General features: G+C 53.3%; 1 protein-coding gene across 1 annotated transcript in view; it reads left to right on the forward strand.

The window, feature by feature from the left end:
- The window catches only part of LMNA (lamin A/C), a 51,752-nt gene that overhangs the window by 25,108 nt on the left and 8,020 nt on the right, over nt 1-18,624 (forward strand). Inside the window, exons 2-8 of the mRNA XM_073323267.2 lie at nt 12,317-12,473; nt 13,513-13,638; nt 14,275-14,445; nt 15,144-15,269; nt 15,784-16,004; nt 16,988-17,201; nt 17,958-18,065. Of these exons, the coding sequence (XP_073179368.2) occupies nt 12,317-12,473; nt 13,513-13,638; nt 14,275-14,445; nt 15,144-15,269; nt 15,784-16,004; nt 16,988-17,201; nt 17,958-18,065 (1,123 nt within the window). The remainder of the gene's footprint in view (nt 1-12,316; nt 12,474-13,512; nt 13,639-14,274; nt 14,446-15,143; nt 15,270-15,783; nt 16,005-16,987; nt 17,202-17,957; nt 18,066-18,624) is intronic.

Here is an 18,624-nt window from a genome sequence, read left to right on the forward strand (position 1 = left end):
CCCTGTCTTTGCCCTGCAGTCTGACTGGGGTGTGTTGGTTGCAGGTCCCATCTGCCTGAGCAGTGTCATTCCAAGGCAAAGTTTGCATGAATCAGAGCAATGTCGGGCTGGAAGGGACCTCGAGACGTGATCAGGGCCAGCCCCCTGCGCTGAGACAGGACCAAGTAACCCTAGACCAGCCCTGACAGGGGTTTGTCCAGCCTGTTCTTAAAAATCTCCCGTGATGGGAATTCCACAACCTCCCTTGAAGCCTGTTCCAGAGCTTAACCCCCCTGAGAGTTAGAAAACTCTTTCTACTGCTTTGTCTACACTAGCACGTTTGTCGATAAAACGTGTGAAAAAAACACACACACCCCAACTGACGTAAGTGTCACTGACAAAAGCACCAGTGTGGACAGCGCTATGTTGGCGGGAGATGATCTCCCATCGACATGGCGACTGCCACCCGTTGAGAGTGGTTTAATTATGCCAACGGGAGAGCTCCCCCCCCGCCCCGACATAGAGCGGCTACACAAGGGAGACCTTACAGTGGCACAACTGTGTCACTGTAAGGTCTGTAGTGTCGACATAGCCTAAGTCAAACTAAATCTCCCTTGCCGCAAGTGAAGCCCATTGCTTCTTGTCCTACCTGCAGTGGACATGGGGAACAATTAATCCCTGTCCTCTTCATAACAGCCCTTAACACATTGGAAGATTGTCAGGTCTCCCTTCAGTCTTCTTTTCTCAAGACTAAACAGGCCCTTTTTTAACCTTTCCTCACAGGTCAGGATTTCTAAACCTTTGATCGTTTATGTTGCTCTCCTCTGGATTCTCTCCAGTTTGTCCACATCCTTCCTGAAGTGTAGTCCCCAGAACTGGACACAGGACTCCAGCTGAGGTCTCACTGGCACTGAGTAGAGCGGGACAGCTACCTCCCGTCTCTTACATACGACGCTCTGTTAGTACACCTCAGAATGATATTCACGTGTTTCGCAACTGCATCACATTGTTGACTCATATTCAATGTGTGATCCCCTCTAACTCACAGCTCCTCGTTAGCGGGACGGCCCCCTGCCTAGCTAGTTAGTCCCCTTTTTGTGATATCACTGCTAATCTTTAAGTGACCAGGCATTTGACTGGGTTGTGGAGATGTACCTCCCTTCTCGCTCCCGCGGGGTATCTCTGAAGGTCAGGATTATGGCACAGTGGCTGGGAAGCTCACCCAGCACTGTATCTGCTCTGTGGATAAACAGAATTTTTTTTTCTACTACATATTTAATCTGGCATCTCGATTCATGAGGAGTTCAGGAGCTGCAAAGTTGGGCAAGTCGCTTCCCTTGGTGCCTCGGTTTCTCATCTATAAGAGGGGAATAACAATGTCTCCTTTGTCTGGGTTGTTTTTTTAGATTGTAGGCTGGTTGGGGCAGGGACTCTCTCTCTCCTTCTGTCTGTGCAGCACCTGGCACCATGGGGCCCTGATCTCAGTGGTGGCTGCCGTAATAAGGAACAATAAAGATGAACTCCTCCACTTGGCCAAGTATTTAGGCAAGATCTCTCTGACACAGTGCAGAGACTTGCTGGCCTAAACTGCTTCCTCCAAAGGGCTGTTCCCTTGTATGTCCCATTGGAGCCCATGTTGTCTTTTCTGAACCTGAGTATGATTTCTCTCTTCCATCGTCAGATTAGAAGATTTTTCTCCCGCTTCTTAAGCAGCTGCTGTGATTTGCAGCAGCATCTGCCTGGAAGTTTTTTGTTTTTTTTTCCCCCGGTACTAAAGTAATGGAAACTTGGACTTGATTTAACTGTAAAGTTTGGATTTTCTTCCAGCTCAAGCAGTTGTTTTTTCTGTGTTTAAAAGCTAAAAATAAACACCTCGTCTTGAGGCCCTTTTCCCCTTGTCTTTCATATTTTCTCTTGCGACTTTTCCTTCCTGACGATTTGATGCATCAGTTGCATTTTTGTTGCTGATCCTGAAAAATGCCTGTTTATGACATCTAAATTTAGATGCAACAGGGGCTGGATTCTGAGAGACTCTGAGCGAGTTCTGGAGTGCTGTGCAGGAGAGGGCACTCAGCCCCCTGCAGAATTGCTCCCTGATCTGTAGTGAAACTTGAACTAGAATCATAGGTGGAGAGGAAGGATTGTCTAGTGGTTAGGGCACTGTTTAGCTTCAATTTCCTGCTCCAGCACAGACTCCATTTGTGAACAAGGGTAATTCACTTAGTTTTGCTCTGCTTCAGTTTCCCCGCCTGTAAAATGGAAATAATGACACTGCCGTACCTTGCAGGGAGGTTGTGGGGATAAAAGTACATGAAAAATGGAGATGATCAGATACTATGTAAGGGGCCAGATAAGTTCCTCAGATAGATACAAACTCTCTATTGCCTACTATTTTTAGCTTGGCACAGACAGGCTAGAGGACAAAGGGGATATAAATGAAAGCGAAAGGCCAACGAGTGGGGGGGTAGATGGTGCAAGATTCTTCATCTTTCTTTAGTAATATAGAGCTTCTGGGACAACCACCAGACAAAGTTGCTAAAGCAAATGCTGGGATTTCCCTGGAGAAATGAAATCGCTCCAGGGCCACATTCTGGCTTCAGATGCACATGTTGAAATTAGAGGGAGCTGAGTGAACGTGTTCAAGGTCAGAAGTTTGGACCAATGTGTTAATTTGCTGGTAGGCGGCTTCCTTTAGAAAACTGTAATGTGGCTGGACTTTGAATTGGCCGCTTGCCTGAAATGGGCCAGTCCAGTGGTTATGGGGAAATGTCGAGATCAAGCCTGGTACATCCCACCAGCATCTTTGGTACCTTAGGTCAGTCTCTGTAGGTGCTCACTCAGGTATCTTAACAACCAGCTTTTAATATGAGCCCCCAACTAGCATCAGATCATGCTCAAACCATGGGCTGACCTGGTAACTTTATCCAGCCAATTAAAGAGACCCACTACTCTTTGAGCGGCTGGTGGAAGCCGGACTGTGGGGCAGTGAAGGCAAAGCTCTCTCTCTAGTCCCAGCAATTGAGCTCTTCCTTCCTGACGACTAACCAGCTTTTGCCTTTGTCTGCTGGAGTAGACTGGAGAATGAAGACTCCCTGTGCTAATTGCTAAATCATTTGCCTGGAGATGGCAGTGCTGTCCAGATTTGGATTGGCCTCATTTGCTCACACACTGGGCAAACTGAATCCAGACAGCTCTTCAATGGTTGCATTGCACAGGAAAACCCCTAGCACCTGTTTCTAACACCTGCTCCTAATCAACGAAATGCAAGCGCAAGGGGCTGAGACTCCTGCACCTGCCAAAAGTAGGAGCCTTCTGGTGCTAGGGGCTCATGGGACCTGCTCAGCTGGTGACAGGAGGCTGCAGCCTAGGCTGATGGCAGGAGAGGGATGCAAGCTGCTTCCAGAGGATTTCCCCCTCTGGCCTGTGTGACCTGATCAGCTCAGCTCTCTGGGCCCAATTCTCCATTGCTGGCTCCTGGTTCTCCACTGCCCTGCGCCATGTGATGGGACCGACACCAGTACAAAATACCAAATCGAAGCGGGTAAGGGCACCGGTGTAAACGAGGGCGCAAGATTCAGGGTGATGGAGAATCAGGCCCTTTGTGGCAGCCGGTCAGTGCTGTAAGCCTAGCAAGTCTCACATTAAATCAGCAGTGACTAAATGTTCTTGTGACATGAGATGTTCATGCAGGCAGATCGACAACAGCAGCACATGAGCACGCAGATCCACTGAAGTCGTGACGTCTGTCCGGTCCCGCCAGCCAGCCAAGATGGCCCAGACCGTCTTGAAACCTCGCTATTTTTTTCCCCATGCATCCCTCACCAGATGTTTTGTTGAAAGTGAATCCTCCAGCCAGTTCTCTGTGCTAAACCGCAAGCAGCGATGACTCTCAGGCCCCAGGTATTTGCCGTTGGCCTCGTCTTTTCTCCCCTCACTCCCAGTTCCCCACTCCGGAAGCACTGAGTTAGTGCTTTGAGCATTTGAATTGAAAAGGCACTTTCACTCCCAAGTCTTATCCCCACATGCTGATTAAAAAAGACCCCAAACTAATCCAGCCTTACCGGGCCCAAGGCTTCAAATATCCTGGGATTGGCTTAGAAATCAGGAGGTTTTTAAAATAATTGGGCGGTTTATCTGCTTTTGGTTTTGAAGCTTTCTAAGGAGTCACTTTTTCAAGCTTTTCTCTGCAACTGCGAGGGCCAGAAACGTGAAAGCTGAAATCCTCACGTGGCTCAAAAACCACCCATAGCCCAAGACTCACAGTAGAATCCCCATGGCTGGCAATGCTGTTCTGCTTTTCAGTTCAACCAAGAGCTACTCCAGAGCATGTAACTCATGCATCTGAGTAACAGGCAGATGATAATACCAAGTGCTTTTCAACAGTAGATCTTAAAGTGCTTCAGTCTTTAATGTATTTATCCTCACAGCAGCCTTGTGAGGCAGGGCAATGTGGTTACCCGCCTTTTACGGATGGGGAAACTGAGGCACAGCGAGGCTAAATGACTTGGCTGCGGTCACATGGCAAGTCCATGGCAGAGCAAGGAATTGAACGTAGGACTCCCAAATCTCAGGCTAGTGCTGTAACCACTGGACCATCCTTCCTCAGGAATAACGTGTGTGTGTGTGTGTGTATTTTTCTCTCTGCAACACTTTACAGCAGTAGTTCTGGTGGAACATACAAGAAGCAGGCAGGAGTGTGCCAGGTCCCTTGAGATGAATAGCAATGTTGTTAGGATCAGCCAGTTTTTAGATGGTGTGGAAGGAAAATGACTCCCGCTCAGACTTTTTGATTTCTGTTTAGTAAAAGATCCCAGCATTCTACAGTACACACACTTTCCCTTGGCAAAGGACTCCCCCAGTTCCCAGCGAGTGAATCCAGCGTCTCTCATTCTGCAGTTCAGGCGAAGCTTAGCGCTCTAATCTTGGCATTTCTGCGTCTTTATTCCCGTGTTGCTGTTATTGCTGCATTGAGGAGGCACAGACCAAAGGAGAAATTGGAGCCATTGAACAGGCAGAGAATTGCTAAGTGCTTAATATCAATTTGCTTCTCAGCAGAAAAACACGAAACAGCCATAAAAATTGTTTGGTTTTTGCATGTGTATGTATGTTTTAAATTTAAATTCGGGAGAGGAAGGGTGGCCCAGTGGTTAGGCCATTCGCCTGGGACTTGGGCAGCCTGGGTTTAATTCCCTGCTCTGCCACAGACTCCTCATGTGTCCTTGGGTTAGTTCCTTAGCCTTTCTGTGCCTCAGTTTCCCCTCTGTGTAGTAGGGTATTAGCCCTTGCTTCTCCAGGAGGGGGGCTGTGAGGGTGAATACACCAAAGATTATGAGGCACTCGGACAGTTGGGGGCCACATACAGCCTGGTGATGCCTGTTTCTGTTGCACAGATGCTTCTGGCTGGAACCTTTGTTTCTTCCTGAATGGTTAATTGCGGGAAAGGACATTGCCCAGACAGACCAGCACGCTGGCATCCCTGTAATGGCCTCTAAATGTGATTGCCATATAAATAGTAATAGGAGCACCAAGCATCCTGAGCTCCCACTGAAACCGATGGGATCTGAGGGTGTTCAGAGCCTCTGCAGGACTGGATGCAAAGGGCCTGATTCTCAATTACACTAAACGAGCTTTATGCCGCTGTGTCCACTTAGAGATTGGCCCCACTGAGAAATCACGCACACCCATGCTCAGGGGCCTCCCCAGCTGGTGTGGGGCAGGCGTCAGGGCCCAGTCCCCAACATAGGGAGAGGCAAGGGGGGGACATGGACATAGCACCTACATTATGGCTCTTCTCTGCCTCCCAAGGACCATGGGAAGCAGAGTGTAAGTGAGAGCAGCCTCTGGGCTGTTCTGACCCACAGTGGGGACTGGGCAGGTCCCCAGCTGCCCCAGAAGGTATCTGCACTACCAAGGGTTTGTGGAGAATTGTTGATCTGAAGCATAAAAGCTGCTTTTGCCAAATCCAGCCGCATGTGTGTTGCAGGCTGCTGTCCGAACTAGACAGGTCCATTCTCAAACTAGCCTCCATTCTCAAAGATGTGCCGGGTTTGGTGCCGTAGCTTCCCTGGCAGATGTTAACAGACACAGACGCCTGCTGGAGGCCTCTCACAAAGTATTTTTTTAGAGCAGTTGGGATCGGCCTCCCAGTTCCTCCTTGCATCTCGAGCAGCGAATTAATCACCAAAGGTTTTAAGGAAGTTGGTGTGAATTCTCTTTCCTTGGTGGAAAAGCACATGCGACAGAGCGAAATCCTTCTTCCCCCTCCACCTCCGCTGTCTGCTGGCAGCTAGTCTGCTGACATTGTGGATCATCCCTGGGACAGAGACCTAGGCCGATTGCACGTGCAGAGTTGCTGTGTGGGGTACACCTCACTGACCCTTAGCTCCTAGTGACTCTTCCCAGGATATCTGGACTAAATGAGTTAATTGGGATGTGTTTTGTTGATTTCTTAAAGCCATGCCTGCCGATTTGGCTGCCCCATTTCTAGTAATTCAAATGGGAATGGCCCATCTGGGTCCCCTTTGCAATTTTCTGCCTTCCAACCTGGCCCGCACTCGTTGAGGAATCTCTGCAAAAAAAAATCCCCACCGCTGCCAGCACCAGGTCAGCTCCTCTGTTGTTCGAAATGTCTGGAGGCAAAGAACTGCCCAGGGGCCATGCACTGAACCAGCACTCAATTTTGGTTCAATTTTCCTCTCTGCCACAGGTTCCCCGTGTGATGTTAGGCAAGTCACTTGTTTGCTCAGTGCCTCAGTTTCCCCAATTTCTGCAACATGGGGTGAATGATACTCCTGTGCATTGCATCTTCCCTGGGAGGTGTCAGTCCACTTTCCAAGGGTTTAAATTACTGACCCCATGTCTGAGGGGTAAACTGAGGCAGAGAGAGTGCTACTGTTGTGACACTTGGGGAGGCTGTATTACTCGGGTGGTTATTTAAGGCGCCCCAAAAGTGAATTGAACCCTGGCCCAGCTCTTCAGAGTTGAAGGTCTCCTGGCTTGTCTGGACCAGGCCAGGGAGGGAATAACCAGAATGAGAATTTAAGTGCTGGCCAATAATCAAAGGCCCTGGGGTTTAAGCCCCAGATCCCTGTATCCTTCTCATGCTGGCTGGAAGGAAGAGGCTGCTGTCAGATGGGGATAATTCAGCATTAAAGGGTGTTTGTAATAAGCCAGAGAAGCTCCAGAAATGCTCTCGTTCGGCATTTTTCTTCTCTGAGTCACTGGCATGTACAGAGCGAAGGGTTCTGCTGGCCTTGACTTGGAAGCTCCGGGGGCTGGGTAGGGCCGGCCAGGAACCATCTCTGCTGTGGGTGTTGTGTTTTGGCTAGATTAGGGCAGTTCAGATTTGCCCACTAGCCTCTGGAGCTGGGTTCAGGCCTGCCTCTTGCTGGAAGTTGTTTGCAGGGTGGTTGTAGCCATATCGCTCCCAGAATATGAGCGAGACAAGGTGCGTGAGGGAATATCTTGTTGCCTTCCTCGGCCCGCACTGTGTGCAAAGCAGGCCAGCTCGTGGCGCTGGGCATCAGCCTTGGCTATCGCCGCCCTGATATTTTTACCCATGATCTAGTGAGCCCGGAGTTTGCTCCCGCCCCCTGTGGAATGCAGACACTGTGTGCGCTGGGATTCAGGTTGGCAGCTGCACAAAACTCAGCTCTGCACTCGAGTGTCAATGGCTGCAACAGTGCAAAGTGGTTTCAGAGGACGCAGAGTGGGCTTGAGCAGAGGCCTGGGACTCCTGGCTTCTGTCCATGACTTGGTGATGGGATTTGCTGGGTGACCTTGGGCAAGTCAGTTCACCTCTCTCCATTTCCCCATCTGTAGAATGGAGATGATGGTAGTAGAGATGGGTATGAAACAGAGTCCCTCTCGTGCACAAATTTGGTTCTTCTTTAAAGGTCACCTGCCTGCGGGTGCTCAGATTTGGGGCTCCGGCACATAGATGCCCATTCCACACAGCCGGAGCCAAATAGATCCCTCCTGCACCCCCAGGTTATGAGATCTGAGCCCACAGTGTCTATTTAGAACAGGGCTGAAACTGATGTTGCTAGCTGAAATTAACAGACTTGCCTAGATCCTTCCTCTTTCCAGCCCAGCTTTTACTTGGGTGTTGACACCCACAGCAGTTGTTTCCAGGACAGTTTTAGGGAATAGGAATTATCAACGACCTGATAATGTGGAAGAAACTTCCAATCTTTCTTTTTGTAAGTCCTACCAAAATAGTGTCCGATAGTGTTTGGTTGTTTTTGGTCCAGCAGTCTCCCTGAAACCTGAATAATGATCAGCATGAACTGCATCAAATACTGAAAGTAACCTTGATGCTTTCTTCTTACGGCGTTAAGTCTGCCCAAAGCAAAGAGCAACAATTCTGAGTGTAATGGATTTTGTCCTTGGGAAAGCCAGGGTTCTTGGGTGTAATTTCAAATATTGCAAAGTGCCCAGCAGGCAGGAAGTCCCAATTTCTCCAGCGCCCCAGATGCAGATAAAGAATTTGCACACCTGAAAAAGTCCTCTCATACTTTACACTGAGTAATAATACTTAGCAGCATTTCCATGGCGCTTTAAATGCTTTACAGGAGCTATAATGTTTGTTACCAGAGGATTTTGAAGCATTTCACAAATGCCAAGTAAGCCTCACCATGCCAATGCAAGGTGGGGAAACTGAGTCCCCGGGAGGCAAGGCTGCACAGCTGGGAATAGAACCTCGGAGCCCTGACCCAGGACTTCTTGCTGTGATCATGGCTCTGTGGCAGAGCTGGGAATAGAACCCAGGAGTCCTGAGCCTCAGTCCCTGGCTAAGATCATGGCATTCCCCATCTGCGGGCTGGATTTTTTTTTTTTTTCTCGAAAGGAATCTGGGTCAAATTCATTCTAGCTCTGTCCTCAGGCAGATGCGGGTCTGGGGAGTTAGCAGGAATAGCAAGTTAGTCAGCCTGTATCAACAAGAGCAGCAGACAGCTAAGCTGCCAGCATTTGGCTTGTCTCTCTGTGCAGGCCTCATGTAGAATGGGAGGGACCTGAAGCGGTCTCTGCAGCTCTGATGGGTGGCCTTTATGACGCAGTCCAACTGCCACCCACATGAGGACGTACATGATGTTTATACTATTGTACCAGACGGATCTAAGCCAGGAGCCGTCCTTTCAGCTCAGACTCGTTGCAAGAATCAGCCCCAGCCCTCCACAGGAGAGGGAGAAAACGTACAGTTCTTGCTAGTAGGGTGACCAAGTGTCCAGTTTTTGCCCAGAACACCCGGTCGAAAAGGGACCCTGGCGGCTCCGGTCACCACCACTGACCGGGCTGTTAAAAGTCCGGTCAGTGGTGCTGCCCGGCTACGGCAGGCTCATCCCTACCTGTCCTGGCACTGTGCTGAGCCCCGGAAGCGGTCAGCAGGTCTGGCTCCTAGGCGGGGGGTCATGCGGCTCCGCGTGCTGCCCCTGTCCCAAGCACTGGCCACTGGGAGCTGGGGGGCAGAGCCTGCGGGCGAGAGCCGCGCGCAGAGCCGCCTGCGGGCCTCCCCCTAGGAGCCAGACCTGCTGCTGGCCACTTCCGGGACGCAGCGCCGTCCGCGGTGCCAGGACAGGCAGGCAGCCTGTCTTAACATCCCCACTGTGCTGCTGACCGGGAGCTGCTGGAGGTAAGCCTGTGCCCCTATCCCCTGCCCCAGCCATGAACCCCCCCCGACCTGGAGCCCCCTACACCCTAAACCCCTCACCCCGAGCCCCAGCCCAGAGCTTGAACCCCCAGCCCAGAGCCCTCACCTCGTCCTGCACCCCTGCCCCAGCCCAGAGCCCCCTCCTGCACTCTGAACCCCTCATCCCCGGCCCCACCCCAGAGCCAGCACTCCCAGCCCAGAGCCCTCACCCCCTCCCACACCTCAACCCCCTGCCTCAACCCGCAGCACTCTCCCTCACTCCGAATCCCTCAGCCCCACCCCCCAGGCTGGAGCCCCCTCCTGCACCCCAAACTCCTCATCCCCAGCCCCACCCCAGAGCCCGCACCCCCAGCTAGAGCCCTCACCCCCTCCCACACCCCAACTCCCTGTCCCAGCCCAGAGCCCCCTCCCGCACCCCCAGTTAGAGCCCTCACCCCCTCCCGCATCCCTGCCCCAGCCCAGTGAAAATGAGTGAGGGTGGGGGAGAGCGAGCCAGGGAGGGAGGGGGAATGTAGTGAGCGGTGGGCGTGGCCTCAGGGCAGGGGCGGGGCTAGAGCATTCAGTTTTGTGGGATGAAAAAGTTGGCCACCCTACTTGCTAGGGTCTCTGCAGTTTGGATTCCAAGTGGGAATATTTCTGAGGTCCCATTCCTCTCCTTCATGCCGGCTCAAGATGCCAATTGACCTTGCATTGGTCAAGATGAGAACACACCACTTGGATTTCCTTATTTTAGGTAACTCTTCATCCCGAGGCATCTCCTTTCGCTAGAGTCTCAGCACTTCCCCTCCACCTGTGGTCTGTCTTGTTTGTTTAGACTGTAAGCTCTCCGGGGCAGAGACGTTCTCACTGTGTGGGCTCAGTGCCTACCACAGTGGACCCATGATCTCAGTTGGGGCCTCCAGACTCTACCATAAATACACACAATAGTAAATAGCTGCTCATGGATCAACAGGGGGGAGGAGATGTTAACCTCACAGAGCTTAGGGGGTTGAGTTGTCCAACCCTCCCATGCTGTCGTTCTGTATGGAGTCAAAGTCCATCTTAAGCAAATTTATTTATCAAATAAATTTATCAAATTTATCAAAATACCTACAGATCTAAACAGGCTTCCCTGCAGCCTTCCCTCCAGCTTTGTCTCCTGTTGTATGCCAGGGATCACGCCCCTCTTGAAGCTGCGTGTGGCACACAGCAACATCTAGTGGGCACATAACATAGTGCAAGCCGACACGGCACATCCACCACCCGCAGCAGGATCGCTGTGGTTTGCCCAGCACTTAAGTCTGGTTTTAAATGTCCTGTGGAAGACTAATCTGTCTTCTTGCTCGGAGGCGTTTCCTGATGATCTGCCTGCAGCTTCATTCTCCTTCATCTCCTCGCTCCTCGGAGCACCCTGAATAATTCCCTTTCCTTCCTTGGTGCATGTATCTTTCAAATACTCCTAGATCCTTAGGGCCGAGTTGTAAATACTTCTACTGTAAATCTCTTGGTCTTTCCTCCTCAATCAATTTCTTATTAACTGTCCTCTAAGGCCTCAAGTTTCACAAGCAACTAGTGATTTTGGGGTACCCAGATTTTTCAGCGCTCCACCTGAGTTGCCTTTTTAAAGGGGTTTCCCTTTCAAACAGAGCCGAGCACTGTCCTGTTGGAAATCTGGCGCTCTCACGGTGTCTCAGGTCTGGCGCCTAAAATCACGAGCCACCAGAAAGTTTAGGCCCAAGTTCCCACTCACCTTTTTCCATCCCTGATAACGTAAAATGTTTCTGAAATTTCCTGCGGCTCCAAGACCTCTTTAGTAGGTAGCGTGGAGGAGGGAGGTTGATTACATTGGTGGTCCTTTGAGGCAGGGACCATCTTGGTCCACGACTGGGAGGCCTAGATGCTGCTGCAGTGCAGATAATAAATACTAATGATATTGTGCTTGCTTTTCCATTCTGAGCTGGAGGCTGTTAACAGGGTGTGTGTGTGTGTTTTCTGTCAGATGTGCTGTAAAAGGGATCATTGCTTTAATTCCCCAGGGAGCCGCTTGCCAATTCATACGTCAGCCTGTGTTTAATTTTTAAACACCCACACGCCGCTCTGAATCACCAGCCAATAAACACCAGCAGGCCAGGGCCAATAAAACAGTCCGTAACATGGGTTGGAGCAGAAGCTGATTTCACGGCTGATCACCTTGTGATGCGTGTAATGGGAAGCTGGGTTCACTGGGAGATCAAAGAGCCTCAAACCCTGTCTATAGAGGGGATATTTGTAGCAGGGAAACTGTGCCCAGCGCTGCTGGGGGGGTTGTGTTGTATCGGTGTGAAATGGGGCTGTCTCCCGTGTCGTTTCCCCTGGTTTTGAAGCATCACTAACTGCACTGATGCAAAACCCATCCTGTCTGTGCAGATCCCAAGTCAGGGACATGGCAGCTGAATGAATCAGGAGAAAGAGGGCAGGAATTGGGCAGGCTGCACCTGTCCTGTGGCTACATGGGTCTCCGAGCACCAGGGCTGTCAGTCTGACATCTTCCACCGTTGTGAAATTCACCAAGACCATTTGGATCGGGTTCTGAGCTGTCCCCGGGGGCTGGAGGGGTGTTTGGATCTGGGAGTTGTGCTCTGGGCCCCTCTCCAGCATTGGGCCCTCATTTGCATGGGGCAGGGGGTTCCCCGAACACATCACAAGAGCAGTTTGCTGGCTGTGTTCCAGGAATGGCAAGAAGGAAGGGGACCTGCTGGCCGCACAGGCTCGCCTCAAGGACCTGGAGGCCCTGCTCAACTCCAAAGAGGCCGCGCTCACCACCGCCCTGGGGGAGAAGAGGAACCTGGAGAATGAAATCCGGGAGCTGAGGACACAAGTGTCCAAGGTGAGCAGCAGGTCCTGACCACTGTTCCCTCTAAGCTGTGCGTGTGTGAACGCACAGATCCTAAACCCCGTGCACATGGCGAAACACCGCGCACACAAAAATTTGCACAGAAGCACAATTTGCACAGAAGACTTTTTTTGCGCATACGGCCTGTCAAAAATTAGAGGGAACATTGGTCCTAACTCTTGACCCTTGCTGCCCCAGGGCGCCCTGTGGGGCGCCAGAGATCATGGCATTCCCCATGCACATCCTGCCAAGCCTGCTGAAATACCCCTTATGGTTCGGAGCGGATGGGACCCCGCAGCTCTGGCCAGTTAATGGTCCCAGCTAGGTCTGAGCTAGGGAGCCAACAACACCAGGCGGGATGGTGGGTAGCAGGGTGGGCAGGCAACCCATTCCTCTAAGTATCGCCTGAGAGAGGTGCAGCCGTGGGGTTTGATTGGTGTCTGGGGGAGTCGGGAAGGAGGCAGTCACCCTCCTACCACTGACCTGCAAGCTCTGGCATCACTTCGCTGATGGGAGAGGTGAGGCGGGAGGCTTGGCTGGCTCCTGTTGCAGCGGGGGACATATCCAGCTGGGCCATGAGCTAGTTCTGCTGAGTGCCGGCCATGGTCCCTTTTGTTGCCCTAGGCAAAGTAGGAAATGCCCAGCCCAACCCTGTCAATCTGCCCAAATTGGCCTGGAGACCCCCAATTTGGAGGGCCTTCTCCTGGGCCCCTGAGCAGCAGTCATAGTCTTGTGATAGGGAGAGCCACTGACCGGTGGGGGGTTGGGGGGATGGATTTGACAGGCATAATTTCTGTATTGGGAGGAGGGGAGAATTGATGGATTTAGCGCTGATGCAGTTTATTTAAATTGTGGTTGTGAATATGTATAATATGCAAATTGAGCGATCACAGTTTGCGTAAAATCTCCAGATTTGCCGGCCTGCAGTCCCCAGGCTCAGCAGCCACCTGGCTAGAGACCTCACTTGAGACCCGCCTGCTGGGTCTGCGAATCTCCGTCTAGCTGTGCTCACTTTCCCCTCTCCCCTCCCTAGCTGGAAGCCGCCCTGGGCGAGGTGAAGAAGCAGCTGCAGGATGAGATGCTGCGTCGGGTGGACGCCGAGAACCGTCTGCAGACACTGAAGGAAGAACTCGACTTCCAGAAGAACATTTACAGCGAGGTGAGCGGGGTCGGGCTGCCCCTGAGCAAGGCCTTCCCCAATACAGACCCTCGGCGCAGACTTATGCACTGAACCGGCCCATGATTTATCTCTTCCCCCATGAGGACAGGTCATGCCAGCGCCCTCAGCAACAGAGAACTTAAGGCGAGGTGCATTAGCATTGTTGGCTCTGCTGAGGATGAGGAAGGGATCCATTTAGCAGAATTCACAAAACCCCACCTAGCTTTTGGGGCAGTGGGGAACAATCCACACCTCTGAGCGGCGTAGTTAAGCCGATCTAAGTCCCCATGTAGACAGCACTAGGTTGATAGAAGAATTATTCTCCTGGGGAGGTAGATTACCTGTGTCGACAGGAGAAGTGCAGGTAGAGTCTACACTTGAAGCACGACAGTGGCCCAAGTGTAGACGAGCCCTGAGGATCAAGCACCAGATTCTGGGGCATGTACGTTGCGCAAGGAGCAATTCTTGCTTGAGCCTGGCTTGGCACCGCTCCCACCTAGGGAGCAGGTGACTCCCACCCGATGCCAGTGCGGGTCCCAACAGGGAGGCTAACGGCTGTTTGCTGCCCTGTACCAGCGAGCTCCATCTCTGAGACCCATGGCTCACATAGCCCCTTATTGCTGTGACCGCCCCCAGGAACTTCGCGAGACCAAGCGTCGCCATGAGACCCGCTTGGTGGAGATCGACAACGGCCGCCAGCAGGAGTTTGAGAGCAAGTTGGCTGATGCCCTCCAGGACCTGCGGGCCCAGCACGAATCCCAGGTCAGACTGTACAAGGAGGAGCTGGAGAAGACCTATGGCTCCAAGGTAACACACTGCACAGGGCCAGGGAGTGGATAGGGCGGAGAGGTGGGCCAGTGGCTCAGGACTGGGAGCCAGGACTCCTGGGTTCTATTCCTGTCTTTGCCCCCAACTCTCTGTGACTTTAAGCAAGTCACTTAAAGCCAAATTTTCACCCTCAGCCTCTGATCTCTAGGAGCTCAGCTCACAGCACACGGGGGCCTGGCTTTGAGAGGCCTGGAGTAGCCTCCCCGCCGTGTGAAATCAATGAGGAATCAGGCTGAGCTGGCGAGATGGCTACAACTGGAGTGAGCACTGAAAATTGGGGCCCACTTGTGAAAATGTTGGGGGCCCTTTCCTCTCTTTCGGCCCTGCTTTTCCCACCTGTAAAATGGAGAGATCACTTAGTACCAGCCTCCCTGGTGGGGAAGGTGGAGCTAAATCAGCACCTGCAGGACATGTTCAGAGCCTCTGATGGAAGCTGGCCCAGAGGCCGGGGTTTTTAAAGCCCTAGTCTAGATACCGCCATTGATCCTCTGCAGCGAGCGGCTCCCATTGAGCAGCGCTGCCAGTGCGATTGTCTCCTGCGAGGGGCTGATGGATAGCTCGCCCTCGCGGGCCCTCGTGACCGGCCTCTCCCGGGGCTGTTCGCTCCCACCACAGTGGGATGTCGGTAGGCAGCTGCTCCTCTGCTGTGCTAACCCTGCCTGGCCTGTGGGTTGCAGCTGGAGAACGCCAAGCAGTCGGCGGAGAGGAACAGCAGCATGGTGGGCGCCGCCCACGAAGAATTGCAGCAGTCGCGGATCCGCATCGACAGCCTGTCGGCCCAGCTCAGCCAGCTGCAGAAGCAGGTGAGCAGGAGATGCCAGCAAGAGCATTGTCCAGCCATCTGCCCCCTCCTCCCACTAGTTCCCCTTTGCGGCTGCCCCAGGCCTTTGCTCTGGAACCAAGCTGAGTGCCTGTCATGGGCGAGCTCCATTCAGTACATGAAGACGCCCCTTCAGTCAGCGCTCGGTGCTGCCCTCTAGCCACAGTGGGCTGATGGGATGGAGTGGAGCTGGCCGGCTGCGAGGCGCAGCATTCGCACCCCCATTGCCATGATTGCGGGGCATGGAGCAAAGGGGAGAGATGGGCAGGTTTGGAGGGGACATGGGCATAACACCCCCAGCCTCCCGCAATCCTCTGGCTCGCACTTGGCTATAACAGAGCTGTGTCTCAGGAAGTCCTTCATGGGCAAACATCCCCAGCAGGTGCATGACAGCGGGGTCTGTGTCTAAGGGGCCAGTAGCCCTGGTAGCGAGGGGCACCCTCTGCTGCTTGTGCTCTGCCTCACCCCCTTCCTCCGTGTCTCCTCTCTGCTCCCAGCTGGCTGCCAAGGAGTCGCAGCTGCGGGACCTGGAGGACGCGCTGGCCCGGGAGCGGGAGACCAGCCGACGCATCCTGTCCGACAAGGAGCGGGAGATGGCGGACATGCGGGCCAGGATGCAGCATCAGCTGGATGAGTACCAGGAGCTGCTGGACATCAAGCTGGCCCTGGACATGGAGATCCAAGCCTACCGCAAGCTGCTGGAGGGAGAGGAGGAGAGGTGGGTGCAGAGAAAGGCTCCTTGATGGGGTGGGGGAGGAGCTTGCTGGAGGCATGGCCAAGGAGGAGTGGGGGGGGGGGGGGGTCTGATGGGTGGGGGGATGTGCCAATGGGGGCTGGGTGAATGGAGGACATGCCTGATTTGGGTGGGCTGGTAACACAGGCCTGGTCGTGTTGACCTGACCCTAATGTGAAGGGGTTTGGTGCTGCTGTGATGGGCCGAGTGGGGGTGGGATATGGACCCAAGCAACTTGACTCAATCCCACCTGCCCCAATGTGGGGAGGGGTGCTGGCCCAGCCTGTTACAGAGACAGGAGCCAGTCACAAAATCTGTTCCCACCCGCCATGATTGGAGCCTCCCAGATGCGGGGACAGTCAGGTGCCGAGCCTGGATCAGGCAGGGATGGGGATTTTAGGGCGTGGGTGAGGGAAGGGGGCACACCTGGGAGCTCAGGTGGATAGGGAGGCCAGTGGCTCAGAGCGGGATGTGGTGGACTGGTCAGGAATGGAGACTGAGTTGAGCTTCCTGCAGTCGCCTATATCCCCGCAGCCATGCTGGGGGTCTGGGAAGGGCAGCTGGTTCCTGCTGCTCCAGTCAGTGATTATCGTAAGCACCCCGGCGTGTGTGGAACTGACGGCCCCAGAGGCTGAACTCCCTCTCTGGGAAACAGGCAGCATCTGGCTGCGCTTGGCTCCCCGCCCTGCTGATGGACCTCCCAGCCCCATTGCTCATCCACCGCAAGCTGTTCGGCCCTTGGTGTCTCTGCCAAGAGGTTGGGGGAAGCTGTGGGGAGGGATTTTGTGATGGAGACATGTCCTTCAGGGGATGTCCCATGGGGTAGTGGCCTCTGTCTGCAGGTCACCAAGCAGCCATGAGATCTTGTGCCCTCTAGCGCTCCTAACCGGGCCCGGATCGGAGCCAGTGCCCTCAAGGGTCCAGGCAGCGGCCCAGACCGCACTCACTCCCTCTCGCTCTCTCCCAAGGCTGAGGCTGTCTCCAAGTCCCAGCTCCCAGAAGCGGGGCTCCAGGATCCATGTGAGCCACTCCACCACACCAGGCTCCTCCAAGAAGAGGAAGCTGGAGGACGGGGAGCGCCGGACGAGCTTCTCCCAACATGCGAGGACCAGCGGTCGTGTGGCCGTGGAAGAGGTTGATTTGGAAGGGAAATTTGTCCGTCTCAGGAACAAGTCCAACGAGGTAGATTTTCTGGTGGCGATGCTGGTCATGCCTAAGCAAGGGCAAGATGGGTCAATAGCTGGAAGGGAAACCACGTAGTTCTTGGAGTGTCCTTCCCCTCGGGTTGGCCCTAAACCCACTGTGCAGACAAAGGGTGCTGCGATTTTTGTGAGACTTAACATGTAGAGACAATTCCTAGTGTAAACCGAGTGTTGTTCTGTTTTGTGTGTTGTTAGATAGATGCTGTGTCGTCCCCCCCAGAGGTGGATGCATTTCAACAGTTCAGATCGCGTTGGGGTGCTTTAGAACAAAAACAGATCTCATCAGATGATCTCAAAGCTCTTTACAAGAAGATCAGTGTCATTATCCCTCTTTTACAGATGGGGAAACTGAGGCACAGAACAGGGACATGACTTGCCCAAGCTCACCCAGGAGACTAGTGTCAGAGCTGGGAGTAGATCCCAGGTTTCCTGAGTCCAGTTTGGTGCGCTATCCACTAGGCCACACTGTACTGGGAGCTGTACATATAGAGTGCGAGACAGTCCCTGCCCCAAAAATCTTTGTGTATATAGACAAGACAGACAAAGGGTAGGGAAAGGGATACAAGCAGATGGGGAAACTGAGGTGAAGGAAGGTGAGGTGACTTGCTGACGGTCAGAGGGCCTGTGGGAGAGTCCCAGCTCAGTCCCTTAACCACAGGACTTGTAGCCAAGGGGAGGCAAAACTGGAACAATCTTGAAGGTCGGTTTCTCAAGGCCTCTGCCTTCTGTTATGCAGGACCAGGCGATGGGGAGCTGGCAGATCAAGCGTCAGAATGGAGACGAGGCTCCCATCAGCTACCGCTTCCCTCCCAAGTTCACCCTGAAGGCCGGCCAGGTGGTCACGGTGAGTAACAAACTGCACTCGCGTGGGGCTACTGAAGGGTGACTGAGGCGCCGTTCTCAATTGGCGTTTGTCACCCTGGAGTCGCCCCGGGGAGACAGAGCAGCAGGTCCTACGCTCCTGAAGAGCAGAGCAAACCCAGCCCCTCTAAGTGCACACGCATCTCACCTCCAGGCCCCTCGGTAAAGTGGCCATAGGGCTCCTCCTTGGGGACGGATCGGGGATTGCAGCTTTGATTCTAGCTGAGATACAAAGCTCCGACAGGGGGGCCAGATCTCCCCTTTGCATGCAGGAACTGCTGACATTGCCGGAGATCAGCTTGGGATGGCAGAAATCGCACCCCGGCAGCAGCTCGTGTGGGATTCCTGCCATCTGGGACGGAAGTGGTACCACTGCAGATTCAGATCCTGCCTGTGGTTTTCTCAGCCCATCTCCCTTGCCTCCGTTCCTTGCAGTTTAGAGGGCAGTGACGCTCCTCACCCTGGTTCAGCAGTCCAGCATGGAGGTTTGAACCTGGAACGAGCGATCAGAGGAGTTCCTGTATTTAACAGCTGTAGTAGAC

Source organism: Lepidochelys kempii, chromosome 24 (genome assembly GCF_965140285.1).
Source record: "Lepidochelys kempii isolate rLepKem1 chromosome 24, rLepKem1.hap1, whole genome shotgun sequence".
NCBI classification, from domain to species: domain Eukaryota; kingdom Metazoa; phylum Chordata; order Testudines; family Cheloniidae; genus Lepidochelys; species Lepidochelys kempii.